This window comes from Scyliorhinus torazame, chromosome 19, assembly GCF_047496885.1.
Source record: "Scyliorhinus torazame isolate Kashiwa2021f chromosome 19, sScyTor2.1, whole genome shotgun sequence".
NCBI classification, from domain to species: Eukaryota; Metazoa; Chordata; class Chondrichthyes; order Carcharhiniformes; family Scyliorhinidae; genus Scyliorhinus; species Scyliorhinus torazame.
In genome coordinates this window covers 62,804,294-62,818,957 of record NC_092725.1, presented here as the reverse complement: position 1 = coordinate 62,818,957, position 14,664 = coordinate 62,804,294, and the positions used below count along the sequence as shown (strand labels likewise).

Genomic DNA, 14,664 nt, shown 5'->3' with positions numbered 1-14,664 from the left:
GGAGTTGTGGACAGTGCGGAAGAATGTTACAAGTTACAGAGGGACATAGATAAGCTGCAGTGCTGGGCTGAGAGGTGGCAAATGGAGTTTAATACAGAAAAGTGTGAGGTGATTCATTTTGGAAGGAATAACAGGAAGACAGGAAGGCTAATGGTAAGATTCTTGGCAGTGTGGATGAGCAGAGAGATCTCGGTGTCCATTTACATAGATCCCTGAAAGTTGCCACCCAGTTTGAGAGGGTTGTTAAGACGTCGTACGGTGTGTTAGCTTTTATTGGTAGAGGGATTGAGTTTCGGAGCCATGCGGTCAAGTTGCAGCTGTATAAAACTCTGGTGCGGCCGCATTTGGAGTATTGCGTGCAATTCTGGTCGCCGCATTATAGGAAGGATGTGGAAGCATTGGAAAGGGTGCAGAGGAGATTTACTAGAATGTTGCCTGGTATGGAGGGAAGATCTTATAAGGAAAGGCTGAGGGACTTGAGGCTGTTTTCGTTAGAGAGAAGAAGGTTAAGAGGTTATACAGGGGCTGTTTAGCACAGGGCTAAATCGCTGGCTTTGAAAGCAGACCAAGGCAGGCCAGCAGCTCGGTTCAATTCCCGTAACAGCCTCCCCGAACAGGTGCCGGAATGTGGCGACTAGGGGCTTTTCACAGTAACTTCATTTGAAGCCTACTTGTGACAATAAGCGATTTTCATTTCATAATTGAGGCATACAAGATGATCAGAAGATTGGATAGGGTGGACAGTGAGAGACTTTTTCCTCGGATGGTGATGTCTAGCATGAAGGGACGTAGCTTTAAATTGAGGGGAGATAGATATCGGACAGATGTCAGAGGTAGGTTCTTTACTCAGAGAGTAGTAAGGGCGTGGAATGCCCTGCCTGTAACAGTAGTGGACTCGCCAGCACTAAGGGCATTCAAATGGTCATTGGATAGACATATGGACGATAAGGGAATAGTGTAGATGGGCTTTAGAGTGGTTTCACAGGTCGGCGCAACATTGAGGGCCGAAGGGCCTGTACTGTGCTGTAATGGTCTATGTTCTATAAAGATGACAGTCAATCAAGCTGGCATTCCACACTGCAGCCACCTTGAGGGCAATGTAAGCAGAACAAGTTGGCAACAGGGAAGCTCGGGTCAATTACTAATGGATGCAATTGAAAGGGGGGGGGGCATAAGAGTTTGAATGAGTACCCCGCCTCTATTATTGGTAACATTTGGTGCCACGATGAAATAACAACAAATAGGAAGGTGTTATTTATTCATGGTGACCTCATGATTTTGGTTGCGCTGCCACAGAGTTATGGAATTGCTGGGGGTTTTCTGGTAAGCGATAGAGGGAAATCAGATGCAGAGTCAACCCAAGGATTTCAATAACAGGCGACCTGTGGCTGTCACAACTCAATTGATGGTCTTGCTGCCTCTAGGAATCCTAGAAATAGTGTACAAATGTTTGCAGTTATATTTAGAGAGAAGCATTTTTATCTTCTGGCTTCTCTGCATAAAAGTCAAGATGTGGAGATGACTGCGTTGGACTGGGGTGAGCACAGTAAGAAGTCTTACAACACCAGGTGAAAGTCCAACAGGTTTGTTTCAAACACTAGCTTTCGGAGCACTGCTCCTTCCTCAGGTGAATGAAGAGGTATGTTCCAGAAACATATATATAGACAAATTCAAAGATTCAAGACAATGCTTAGAATGCGAGCATTTGCAGTTAATTAAGTGTTTACAGATCCAGAGATGGGGTAACCCCAGGTTAAAGAGGTGTGAATTGTCTCAAGCCAGGATAGTTGGTAGGATTTCGCAAGCCCAGGCCAGATGGTGGGGGGTGAATGTAATGCGACATGAATCCCAGGTCCCGGTTGAGGCCGCACTCATGTGTGCGGAACTTGGCTATAGGTTTCTGCTCGGCGATTCTGCGTTGTCGAGTGTCCTGAAGGCCGCCTTGGAGAACGCTTACCCGGAGATCAGAAGTCAAGAGACATGGCTGGGCTGGGTACCATGATTTGTGTAAATTACCAGATGGTGGATTTTGCAGAATAATTTCGTAGTTGAAGTGTACGGGTAACAAGCAAATGCTGAGCAACTTCTCAAGAAATTATTTTATTTTTTGCCTTTCCCTCTGAAATATTTTATTCTTTACGAGGTAAGATTATTAACATGCGTTACCTGCTCTTTTGATAAGAAGCCAATTCACTCTTCTTATTTTCCTTCCACTCTCTCCATAATTACTAGGGGGCATAGGTTTAAGGTGCGAGAGGCAAGGTTTAGAGATGATGTACGAGGCACTTTTTTCACACAGAGGGTGGCCTGGAATTCGCTGTCGGAGGAGGTGGTGGAAGCAGGGACGATAGTGACGTTTAAGGGGCACCTTGACAGATACATGAATAGGATGGGAATAGAGGGATACAGACCCCTGAAGTGTAGAAGATTTTAATTTAGACGGGCAGCATGATCGGTGCAGGCTTGGAGGTCCGAAGGGCCTGTTCCTGTGCTATACTTTTCTTTGTTCTTTGTTTAATAAATCATTTTCGGGAAGCAATAGGATCATGTGTGCAACAGTTAGTGCTGCAGTGCATTAGCAGTTGAAAAATGAACTGTTTTTGATATTTTTAGAAGCCTGCAGCATATTCCTAAACGTGAATTGATATTTTTTTCTTATTTAATACGCATACCTCTCAACAGTCTCGTTAACTAAAAGGGTGGGGCAGCTAAAGTTACAGACGTCTCAGTCATAACTCTTATCGGTTCAAGTGTAACCAGTTTGCAACTGACACTCTGTAATGTGGAATGACCAGCTCTGCCAGTTTTAAATCGCCTTCAAGAGGAATTATTTGTTCTGCTTGTGTTTTTCTTACCCCAATGGGAGAAACTTGTTCTGCCTGCTCACTCCTCTGACACTGAAGTACATCATCCTACATATTCCTTCCCCTTCCTGTAAGAGTTCACATTGTTAAAGTTAAGCTTCATTGCACAATCTCCGACACTCAGTCCCTCTTTCCGAGAACATTAAAAACTACGGGTCTACAGATGCACAGGGGTCTTTCTGACCAAGTTAAATTCAGCTTGAGGAACAAATCAGCCTGCCTGATTTTCATTTTATAAATGTATATTTTTATTCAAGTTTTATCATTTTTATGGATAACGCAACAAACATTCAAAATCAAACTGCTACAGTACAAAACAATTATTGCTGCATACATAACAGAAAAAGACATAACCTCAGAACTATAGTTCTGAGAATTTAGTGTCTCTAACTGTACAATGGATCGAGTAGACAAAAGAGGCGAAGAGGGCAAAGCCACACAAGCATGATTGAATTACATAATGATTGAATGGGCAGCACGGTAGCATTGTGGATAGCACAATTGCTTCACAGCTCCAGGGTCTCAGGTACGATTCCGGCTTGGGTCACTGTCTGTGCGGAGTCTGCGCATCCTCCCCGTGTCTGCGTGGGTTTCCTCCGGGTGCTCCGGTTTCCTTCCACTGTCTAAAGATGTGCAGGTTAGGTGGATTGGCCATGATAAATTGCCCTTAGTGTCCAAAATTGCCCTTAGTGTTGGGTGGGGTTGCTGGGTTATGGGGATGGGGTGGAGGTGTTGACCTTGGGAAGGGTGCTCTTTCCAAGAGCCGGTGCAGACTCGATGGGCCGAATGGTCTCCTTCTGCACTGTAAATTATATGATAAACAGATGCACTCTTTTATGTATAGCGAAACTAAGACTTGCTGCATGGATCCTACAAATTTGAGATGGGGTTCCACACTTTTCGGAATGTGTCAAATTTGGAATGAGGTACAGAAGTCAGGAATTTCCCGGGGCGGCATGTGGCGCAGTGGTTAGCACTGGGACTGCGGCGCTGAGGACCCAGGTTCAAATCGCGGCCCTGGGTCACTGTCCATGTGGAGGTTGCAGGTGCAGGTTAGGTGGATTGGCCACACTAAATTGCCACTTAATTGGAAAAAAAACATTGGGTACTCTAACTGTATGAAAAAAAAAAGAATTTCCTGGTGATACAATCCATAATTATTTTCTGCCAATTTTGAATCAAAGGACACTTGTCACTAATCCAGTGAGAGGGGATAGTTTTCCATGCTGCAAAAGTTAGGATATTATGCAGCCTTTTTTCACTCGTGTCAATCATTCTCTTGCCTGGGAGACCAGAATTAGGAATAAAGGATAAAATTCCTATGCCGTGCCACACATCATCTCAAGCTCTAACTACACTAGAGCAATAGGAATAAATTGTCACAGAGGCCCACACGCGTGTGTATAGTCACCTGTGACTACCTGGCACTTTAGGTACATCGAGGATATAGCAGAATAAACCCTTTGCCTCAAACGTGGCGCAATATGAAAACTGCAATATTTCGAACTGAGACTCTTTCATTCTATTCCATCCTGAAATTTTATTGGCATATTCCCATATGCTGCCCCATGCCACATCGTCGATGTTGACTGCCAAGTCTCTCTCCCAAGACTGCCCAGTATAAGAACAAAGAACAGTACAGCACAGGAACAGGCTCTTCGGCCCTCCAAGCCCATGCTGATCGTGTGTCCTATCTAGACCAACCGCCACTACACTTCTGTACCCTGTCTGTTCATGTATCTATCCAGATAAGTTTTTAAGGTCGCTAATGTATCTGCCTCATACTCAGGATCTGGAAAACAAAATATCCTAAAACCTGCTAATTAACTGTTTAGGCTCCGCCGAAGTCTGAATTTTTTCCACCAGGGACATTGAAGCACAAGGTGCACAGTTGTCTTATTAAGGATAAAGTCTCTAAGTTGCAGATATTTAAAAAGTGAGTGTCTCAGGATGTCAAATTATTGGCATAGTTGCTCAAAGGATGATGAGGAGGCACCACTGAACACCAGATATTGAATCCATGGGCCCTAAGGCCTGGTGAAAAATCTGGATTGGAGCGAGAGTGTGAGTTAATTTAAATTTCCCTTCCAGATGACAGACCATCCTCCCAAGGCCTAAGAGCGTTGATAATTATAGGATTCTCGCACTTAGCAGAACCAGGCGAGTCCTGTAAAACAATAAGGCCTGTACAGGATACACAGGTGGGCCTGTTTCTACATCGAGCCAAATGGAGGAAGGGTCCTTTTATAACTCAATCCTTTATAAACCTAAGATGAGAGGCTATTTGGTACATTTTAAATTTCAGCACCCACAATTTCCCCCTTAGACTCTGGAAGCTGCAACTTAATCTACTTCAATCGAGGTTTCTTTTTATTTCATATAAATAAACTGATCACTCCATTGAACTCAGCATAAAAATCTCGAAATTCCTTCTTAATATCCATTACCCTCGGAATCTAGCACAGAGAGGATAGCCCTAGAATTGGCTCTCTTGTTAGTCAAAAAAGCTCCCAAACTCATACAATTTTTGCTTCGCAAACTTTAAACTCCTCTAGGCCCACTGAGTCAGTAAGGAATCAAGCACCGGCTGAATTGCGTTAATCCCCCTCAACACTGAGTGGTTGGGCTTCCTACTGTACTCCCCCCTCAGCCTCAGCCAATCTAACTTCCAACCGATGCTGACATCCCTGCATTCTACGCCTTTCATTGGTTGTATAAGAAATAACCAACCCCCTCGCATAAGCCTTGCAAGTTTTCCACAAAATGATGGGGTTGCATCGGAAAGGAAATTGAATGATTAAAAAAGCTGAAATTCCAAAGATTTATCCCGAAGCAGGAACACGTCAAAAAGCCATGTTGTGGGTCAGGGGGTGGGATGAGTAAAAACTCAAGGTAAACAGGAGCATGATCAGAAATGACAATATAGAGCAGGGGGACACCAAATATCGGATTGTTCTTGGCATGAAGAAATAGTCAATTCTAGTATGGCATTGATGAGGAGCAGAGAAAAATTCTTTGTCTCTAGGTTACCGTGTTCTCCACATCACGTCCTCGCATACCGATGCTAGTTTCCTAGCCTGAAGGGTGGGAGGATTTCTGATTACAGGGAGTTCATCCAACAGGAGGTTTAGGTGACAATTAACATTCCCACCCACAAAATTATTTGCCAATGACAGCTTGGGAAATACATGAAGACTTTGGTAACAAACTCCGGGGAATAATTTGGAGCACCATACACGCACATTATTGAAACAAATTCTCCATACACAAGCACCGTAACAATCACATATCTGCCCCTCATGCCCTATCTTGAAGGGAACATTTTTATTGACTAGAATTGCTACTCCCCCACACCTAATCGAGACCAAGGTGAAAATACCTGCCCCAGTCCCAGTTTTGCTTTAAATGCTCCTGGTCAGCTAAATGAGTCTCCTCTAACGAGGCTAATTACATTTTCTTCTTTCTAAGGAAGGACAAGAATCCATTTCCTTTCGATAGGATGACCCTAACCCTAACCCCACACATTCCAGGATCATGGTTTTAAATTAGCCACCGCCATTGCTCAATCAACCAGAAGAAAAATAGAATAGGATTTTCGTGCTACATTCGGGCGTGCACCAAAACACACCTCCCCCATCTCTAGTCACACCAGAGACACCATAGACTTCACATAGGGTCCTTTTCCTGGATAAGAGACCTGTCTGTACCATTGCAGGGTACAGTTGTTGTACATGGTAAGCTGTAGAGTATTGGGAAGCTTCCTGATGCTCTCCAGATAAGACCACAATAATCTTTAAGGGCAGGATTAACTGGAGTTGAATTCCAGGGCCCCACTTCCCCTATTAATAAGGGGATCGAGGATTAAGGGGAGAAGGCAGAAGAATGGGGATGAGAAAATATCAGCCATGATTGAATGGTGGAGCAGGCTCGATGGGCTGAGTGGCCTAATTCTGCTCCTATGTCTTATGGTCTTATTACAAACTTGCCCCTCCAGTTTCTCCCGCTGCACCAGATGGAGTGGTCAATTGTTAGCAATAACCTTTAATGTGGATGGACTGCTGGTGTCCGAATAACATGCATCCAAGAGGTTGATTCAGTTATCCATTCTCATCTCCAGATATGTTTTGGGGAGCCATTTTTGATGTAATGGTGTCACTGGACTAATAATCCAGAGATCTAGGGTAATGCCCCGGTGACCAGGCTGAAAATCCCACCGAGGTAGATGGTGAAATCTGAATTCAATAAAAATATGGAATTAAGGGTCTAGAGATGACCATGAAACCATTGTCGATTGTTATTATAAAAAAACATCTGATTCACTAATGTCCTTTAGGAAAGGAAATCTGCCATCCTTACCTTACCTGATCTTGCCTTCACCAAGGGTTGACTCTTGAAATGGCACAGCAAGTCACTCCGTTCCAGAGCAACGATCGATGGGCAATACATGCTGGCCCAGTCAGTGACATCCACATCCCATGAATGAATAAATAAAACCGCACTTAGCTACACTCCCACATATCATTATGACCAAATGCCATTGGGTCATTTGGACCCAAGGGGGAATAACCACCGCCACACACCGGTCGAGGGAGTTTGTAGGACAGACTTTTGTTGCTGATGGATTTTAATTATGCCCCCTCCTGCTGATAGGAACACACTGGTATTTAGAAGCATTTGTTTCATTTCCACTGTCCTGGTGATGTGTCAAACTGGTGTCTCACTGCAGCAAGGCAGTTCCGGGAGGGTGGGTATTCAGGTATTTGACCTATGAGTTTACAACTCAGAAGGAGGCGTTCGGAGACGTTCGGCCCATTGCTAGAGGATCCACACTGTCCTGTTCTCTGCCCCTTGCCCTTCCATCACCCTCTGCTCCATCGGGGAGGATGTGGAGCACAAGAAACAGTAACAAACTTGCAGACCGTGCGCAGTGCTAAAGGTGGGGGGAAGATGGTAGGAATCTTGAGCGATGTTACAAATTCATTTCTGTTAAATTAAAAAGCCATTTTTATAACGAGTCCTCATTTTGATTATCTTCAAGGAATGAGCGCCTCATGATGGTTTATAAAGCCCTTTTAATGAACAGTTCCCTCAATATATTTGGCACCCTGCTGGCAGCACGTACAGAGCATAGTGCCCATATGGTACCCGCATCTCTTTTCTCCCACTTTTGGTAAACTTAAAATATAATACTTACCTTGTTATCTTGAATTCTTCAACTACATTGTACTTTACTGTGGGGCAGCATGGTAGCACAAGTGGATAGCACTGTGGCTTCACAGCGCCAAGGTCCCAGGTTCGATTCGCCGCTGGGTCACTGTCTGTGAGGAGTCTGCACGTTCTCCCCGTGTCTGCATGGTGCTCCGGGTGTTCCGGTTTCCTCCCACAGTCCAAAGACGTGCAGGTTAGGTGGATTGGCCATGATAAATTGCCCTTAGAGACCAAAAAGGTTAGGAGGTGTTATTGGGTTACGGGGATAGGGTGGAGGGCTTAAGTGGGTCGGTGCAGACTCGATGGGCTGAATGGCCTCCTTCTGCACTGTATGTTCTATGTTCTATGTTTAGCACTAAAATTGATACACATTTTTTCAGATCATTCTTGCTTTGACTACTTTCAACTTGCCACTTGCTTGGCTGTTTTTTGGCGGAAGTTCACGACTGTACCGAAGGTAAGGCAGTGCAACTGATATCCTTGTATTCTGCAATTCTGGTGTCGGGCTCCTCATAATGAGTTCAGTCACATCTGCAATGGAAAAAGCGACTGATATAAGATCATCCTCTACAGAAAATAGCTGTAAGAAGTGAACACACCACAACACAAGGACATAAGAAATAGGGGCAGGAGTAGGCCATTTGGCCCCTCGCCGCTCAATAAAATCATGGCTGATCTGATTGTAGTGTCAACTCCACTTTCCTGTCCTAACACACACAACCCCTGACTCCCTGGTTGATCAAATGTTTTTCCAATTCAACCTGTAATAGTCAATGAAAGAATTCCACAGACTAAATGACCCTCTGAGATGAGAGAAAAATCCTCTTTATCTCACTCTTAATGGGAGGGCAACCAGTGACCAGAAGATTATAAATTCCGTGAGGCACAGAAGCAGGTCAGGTCAGAGGGCGCTTTGTGATGACTAACCCCCTTTTCTGGCTTCCGCAAAGCCTGTCCACCATCAAAAGGTGGTCTGTTGGAATACTACTTGCCTGGATGAGTGCAGCTCAAACAACACTCTAGAAACTCGATAAAATGCAGGACAAAGCAGCCTGCCCGATCACCTTAAACACTCGCTCTCCACCATCGACAGGCGATTTTCAAACTGCCTTTCTTGGGATTTAGTTGTGCTGGCAATTTATTGTCCATCCCTAGTTTCCCTGAGAGGCGGTGGTGGTGACCCACCTTCTGAATCTGTTGTAGTCGGTCTGCTGTAGTCCAAAGTGCTGTTTGATCAGAAATTCCAGGAATTTGACCCAGTGTCTTTGAAGGGGTGGCATAACACATCCAAATCTGGATGTTTTGACTTTGGGGGGCAACTTGGAGGTGATCGCATTTCCCTGCACCTGCTATCCTTGTACACCCAGCAGATCGCAGATTTGTTAGATGCTCTTGTTAGGAACTCAACAGAAACATGTTAAACAAGGTCGGCTTTTGACAAGACCTTTATGAATAATAAATGAGTAGTGATTAATGTGCCTGCGTAAGGGGTAGACCTGGGCCTAAATTCAACAGCTTCCGAACACATGCATGAGGATCACCAAACTTGATTAACCCACACCCTTTGATTGTAATGAAAATTGCATGCCAATTTAATTCTGCTTGATCATTTTAATAATTCAGTGGTAACTGTTTTTGTTTTTTGGCTGATGCATCAACAGGATGCCAATATCAATAGTGACCGGCAGCATTTAAATCCTGCTCGCACCTCTTAAAGCGGAGGCAGATTTTGGCGGGAGCATGTGTTGACAGTAATGCAGGAATTGAATCTGTCCTGGGAAGCCTTGAATAAGAACACAACATAAGAGAGCATTGGATCCAAGGTTTATGAGCATCGTGCTGGAGGCCTTGCTGGAGGGGGAGAAATTCCCTCTTGTCAGATGCCCACCAGGAACATGTTCCAAAAGCGGGGGGAGCAAATATCTGTGGATATCAGTGGCAGAAGACGAGCCCTGAAAAATTTTGTATGTGCATGTGCTGAAAGACGTTTAATGACATTGTGTAAGTGGGATCATCATGCATGGGCTGCTGCTGCCCATGCTCCAATGGGCCCTCTGAGAGCCAAAGCTGCTCAAATGTTCTCTAAGATTATCTTCAGTGGGGAATTGTTGTTGTTACTGGGATCTGTGTGGACAGCCCAGCCAACAAAGGGCTGTGTTGGCTGAATTATCTCTTCTTGCTGAATAGCTGAAGGAAAAGGTCTTCTTGCCATGATGGTGAGGCAGTGCAGCATGGAGACCGACATGATGAATCTTGACCTGTTTTGTTGAGTACTGCAGGGCTCTTCCAGTCAGCAGACGTGTTCCTTCACCCCACCAGTGAGAGTGAAATCACTCACATTTCTTGTAGGTATGCAGCACATGTGTGCATGGGTTGCACAGTGGAGTCATCATCTGTGGTTTCAGCAAATATCACTTGCCACCCAGGATCCATCCTTTGGTTCATTTTGGTGCTAATATCGTCTGTCTCAATGGAACCAGATGCAAAAAAGTTAATTGTCACAGCCACCTTCACAGTCAATGGCCGTCTGGTCCTTGAACTGCTCTGAAGCTGAACTTTCATAGAATTTACAGCGCAGAAGGAGGCCATTCGGCCCATCGAGTCTGCACCGGCTCTTGGAAAGAGCATCCTACCCAAGGTCAACACCTCCACCCTATCCCCATAACCCAGTAACCCCAGCCAACACTAAGGGCAATTTTGGACACTAAGGGCAATTTATCATGGCCAATCCACCTAACCTGCACATCTTTGGACTGTGGGAGGAAACCGGAGCACCCGGAGAAAACCCACGCACACACGGGGAGGATGTGCAGACTCCGCACAGACAGTGACCCAAGCCGGAATCGAACCTGGAACCCTGGAGCTGTGAAGCAATTGTGCTATCCGCAATGCTACCGTGCTGCCCACTTTGTCTGCAACAAGTGGCAGATTTTGGGAAGGACCTCTTCCTTGAAATGCAGACATTGCACGTTGTTACTTGTTGAGGTTTAGTCCGAAAATTACTCCCTGAATGCAATGAACAGATTGGCTTCCTATTGAGAGCCTGCTTCCTCCTCATTATCGGTCTCCTACGTATCGTCATTGTTGTCTTTTTATTGTCATCGTCGTCGTCCTCCTCTTCCTCATCCTCCCTCTCTTTGTCATCCTCCTCCTCTTCGTCCTCCTCCTCTTCGTCGTCCACCTCCTCTTCGTCGTCCTCCTCTTCATCCTCCTCCTCCTCTTCATCATCCTCCTTCTCTTCGTCATCCTCCTCCTCTTCGTCATCCTCATCCTCTTCATCCTCCTCCTCCTCTGCTTCGTCGTCCTCCTCCTCTTCGTCCTCCTCCTCCTCGTCCTCCTCGTCATCATCCTCCACCTCTTCATCCTCCCTCTCTTTGTTGTCCACCTCCTCTTCGTCATCCTCCTCCTCTTTGTCCTCCTCCTCTTCGTCCTCCTCCTCTTCGTCCTCCTCTTCCTCTTCGTCCTCCTCCTCTTCCTCTTCGTCCTCCTCCTCCTCTTCATCATCCTCCTCCTCTTCGTCATCCTCCTCTTCATCCTCCTCCGCCTCCTCTTCATCGTCCTCCTCCTCTTCGTCCTCCTCTGCCTCTTTGTCGGCCTCCTCCTCCTCTTCGTCTTCCTCCTCCACTCCGTTATTCTCCTCCTCTTTGTCATCCTTCGCCTCATCCTCATTATCCTTCTCATTGTCCTCCTGCTCCTCATCCTCTCCTCTTCATCATCCTCCTCCTCTTCCTCTCCCCATCATCTCTCAATCATGCTGGATTTCAGGGGCAATGCCTAGTCATGCAACCTTGTCTGGGAGCAGGAACCTGGAAGTCAGCAAAAAGTCTTGAGCACCTGCCACACTAATCCCTATAGACTTGCAACTTTAAACAGCTATGCAAAATACTTTGGAGAATTGAAGCAACAGCCAGAAGAAATCAAACAGCAAATAACCTGATGAACCCTATAAATAGCACACTCTGGAAGGATCCCCCCGATGCTGAGAGCTGGATGGGATTGGGAGAGCATTAGCTGGAATGAGGAGCTCAAACATGGGCACGCTGAAGGCAGGTCAGCATTGCACATATCTTAGTTCTGCTAACTGCCCAGTTTCTTTGGCCAATGTTCTTTCATCAGAACCAATGTTTGATGATGGTTAATCAAATTGAAACATTGGCTTGAATTTCTGGGTTTCCAGGTGGCATTGGGTGGTTACAATGGGAAATCCCATGGAGAAGCGGCGGGAAGATAGAATCCTGCCACCAGTGAACGGCACGCCACTGAGGAACACCCAGCTGGGGGACTGGAGAATCCAGCCCATTAACTCTTTTTTCTCTCCAGAGATGCTGACCTGCATTTTATATTTAACCCAAATATGCAATGTGCAGGATCAGTAGTGGGTGTGATGAAGTTTATAACCTCACGTCAGTTGAATAAGAAATTTATTGTACTTAATGTGACGGAACCCAGCCAAAATAACTTACTTGTGGCACGAAGGGGATGGGAGGAATCAGGCGAGTTTACATTCTGCCCCAATGAGCTTCATCTGTAACCATAACAACCCCTGCCTAAAAATGACTGCTGAGATATGATCAGGTGGGAATATGACAAACACTAATGCTGCCCAGGAGAGAGACAAATCATGTCAACATCAGAAGGTAGCATCATACAATGCTGATCTCTAACTATTGCCCACAACTATGAGTGCCTGGCGACCAAATTGTGACAGTGTGGCAAGCACTGTGTGTGGTTCTGGTATTATCCTGTTCTTACACCCCTCCACCACCCTCCCACTGATCTACCATGAAGCTCATGTGAAAGGAAATTCGATGAATGGCAGATGGAATTTAATTTAGATAAATGTGAGGAGATGCATTTTGGTAGATCAAATCAGGGCAGGTACTCGGATAAGATAGATAGTCGACATCTTTTCCCAAATGATCCCTAATGCATACTACCACATTCACCCCTTGTTAAAAATGAACCCGGCGGGGTGGTGCTTCGTATGGTGGTAAGGGTTTACAAGGCTGGTCCTGGGAGGAAAACTTTTGCATGTACAGAGGTTTTTTTTTTTGTGTTTTGAACTATTTACAGTAAAAGGGGGAAAAGGAAAAACGTTCTTGTTACAGTCCACAATATAGTAATGTTACATTGATGCCACAAGTCGGTCGGGCGGTCTGATCGTCCTCGTCGATCGCCTCGGCTCCGGTGGTGGTGCTTGTCCCCGTGTTGTCGTCTCCGGGAGCCTTACGGTTTCTGCTTCTGCTTCACTTCTGGTCGGACCTGGGAGGAGGACCGATCCCCCCGGGAAGGGGGCGCTCGCGGGGTGCGCCGGTGGCAGGGAGGGGGTGATTGGTGTCGGGGGGGGTGTTTGTGTTGCCGGCGGGCGCCAGATCTCGCAGGGAGACCGTGTCCTGTCGGCCGTCGGGGTACTCCACGTAAGCGTACTGCGGGTTCGCGTGGAGGAGGCGAACCCTCTCGACCAACGGGTCCGACTTGTGCGCCCGCACATGTTTTCGGAGCAGGATGGGTCCTGGGACCGCCAGCCAGGTCGGCAGCGACGTTCCAGAGGAGGACTTCCTGGGGAAGACAAGGAGGCGCTCATGAGGCGTTTGGTTAGTGCTAGTACACAGTAGCGACCGGATGGAGTGGAGAGCGTCCGGGAGGACCTCCTGCCACCGTGAAACTGGGAGGTCCCTGGACCGTAGGGCCAGTAGGACGGTCTTCCAGACCGTGCCGTTCTCCCTCTCTACTTGCCCGTTCCCCCGGGGGTTGTAGCTGGTCGTCCTGCTCGAGGCTATACCGTTGCTGAGCAGGAACTGGCGCAGCTCGTCACTCATAAAGGAGGACCCCCTGTCTCTGTGGACGTATGCGCGGCAACCGAACAGTTAAGGGCTTTAATGACTGTGGCCGCTGTCATGTCCGGGCAGGGGATGGCGAAGGGGAAACGGGAGTACTCGTCCACCACGTTCAGGAAGTATATGTTGCGGTCGGTGGAGGGGAGGGGCCCTTTGAAATCCAGACCAAGGCGTTCAAAGGGACGGGAAGCCTTGATCAGGTGCGCACCATCCGGCCTGAAAAAGTGCGGTTTGCACTCTGCGCAGATGTGGCAGTTCCTTGTGACTGTACGGACCTCCTCCACAGAGTAGGGGAGGTTGCGGGACTTTATAAAGTGGTAGAACCGAGTGACCCCCGGGTGGCAGAGGTCCTCGTGGAGGGTTTGGAGGCGGTCAATTTGTGCGTTGCCACATGTGCCGCAGGATAGGGCGTCGGACGGCTCGTTCAGCTTTCCGGGACGATACATGATCTCATAGTTGAAGGTGGAGAGCTCGATCCTCCACCTTAAGATCTTGTCGTTCTTAATTTTGCCCCGCTGTGCATTATCGAACATGAAGGCTACCGACCGTTGGTCCGTGAGGAGAGTGAATCTCCTGTCGGCCAGGTAATGCCTCCAATGTTGCACAGCTTCCACTATGGCTTGGGCTTCCTTTTCCACTGAGGAGTGGCGGATTTCTGAAGCGTGGAGGGTTCGGGAGAAAAAGGCCACGGGTCTGCCCGCTTGGTTAAGGGTGGCCGCTAGAGCTACATCGGAGGTGTCGCTCTCGACCTGGAA

General features: G+C 46.8%; 1 protein-coding gene across 1 annotated transcript in view; it reads left to right on the top strand.

The window, feature by feature from the left end:
* LOC140396165 (sortilin-like) overlaps positions 1–14,664 on the top strand; it is a 175,135-nt gene that overhangs the window by 66,288 nt on the left and 94,183 nt on the right. The window contains exon 3 of the mRNA XM_072484416.1: positions 8,453–8,529. Coding sequence (XP_072340517.1) covers positions 8,453–8,529 — 77 coding nt within the window. The remainder of the gene's footprint in view (positions 1–8,452; positions 8,530–14,664) is intronic.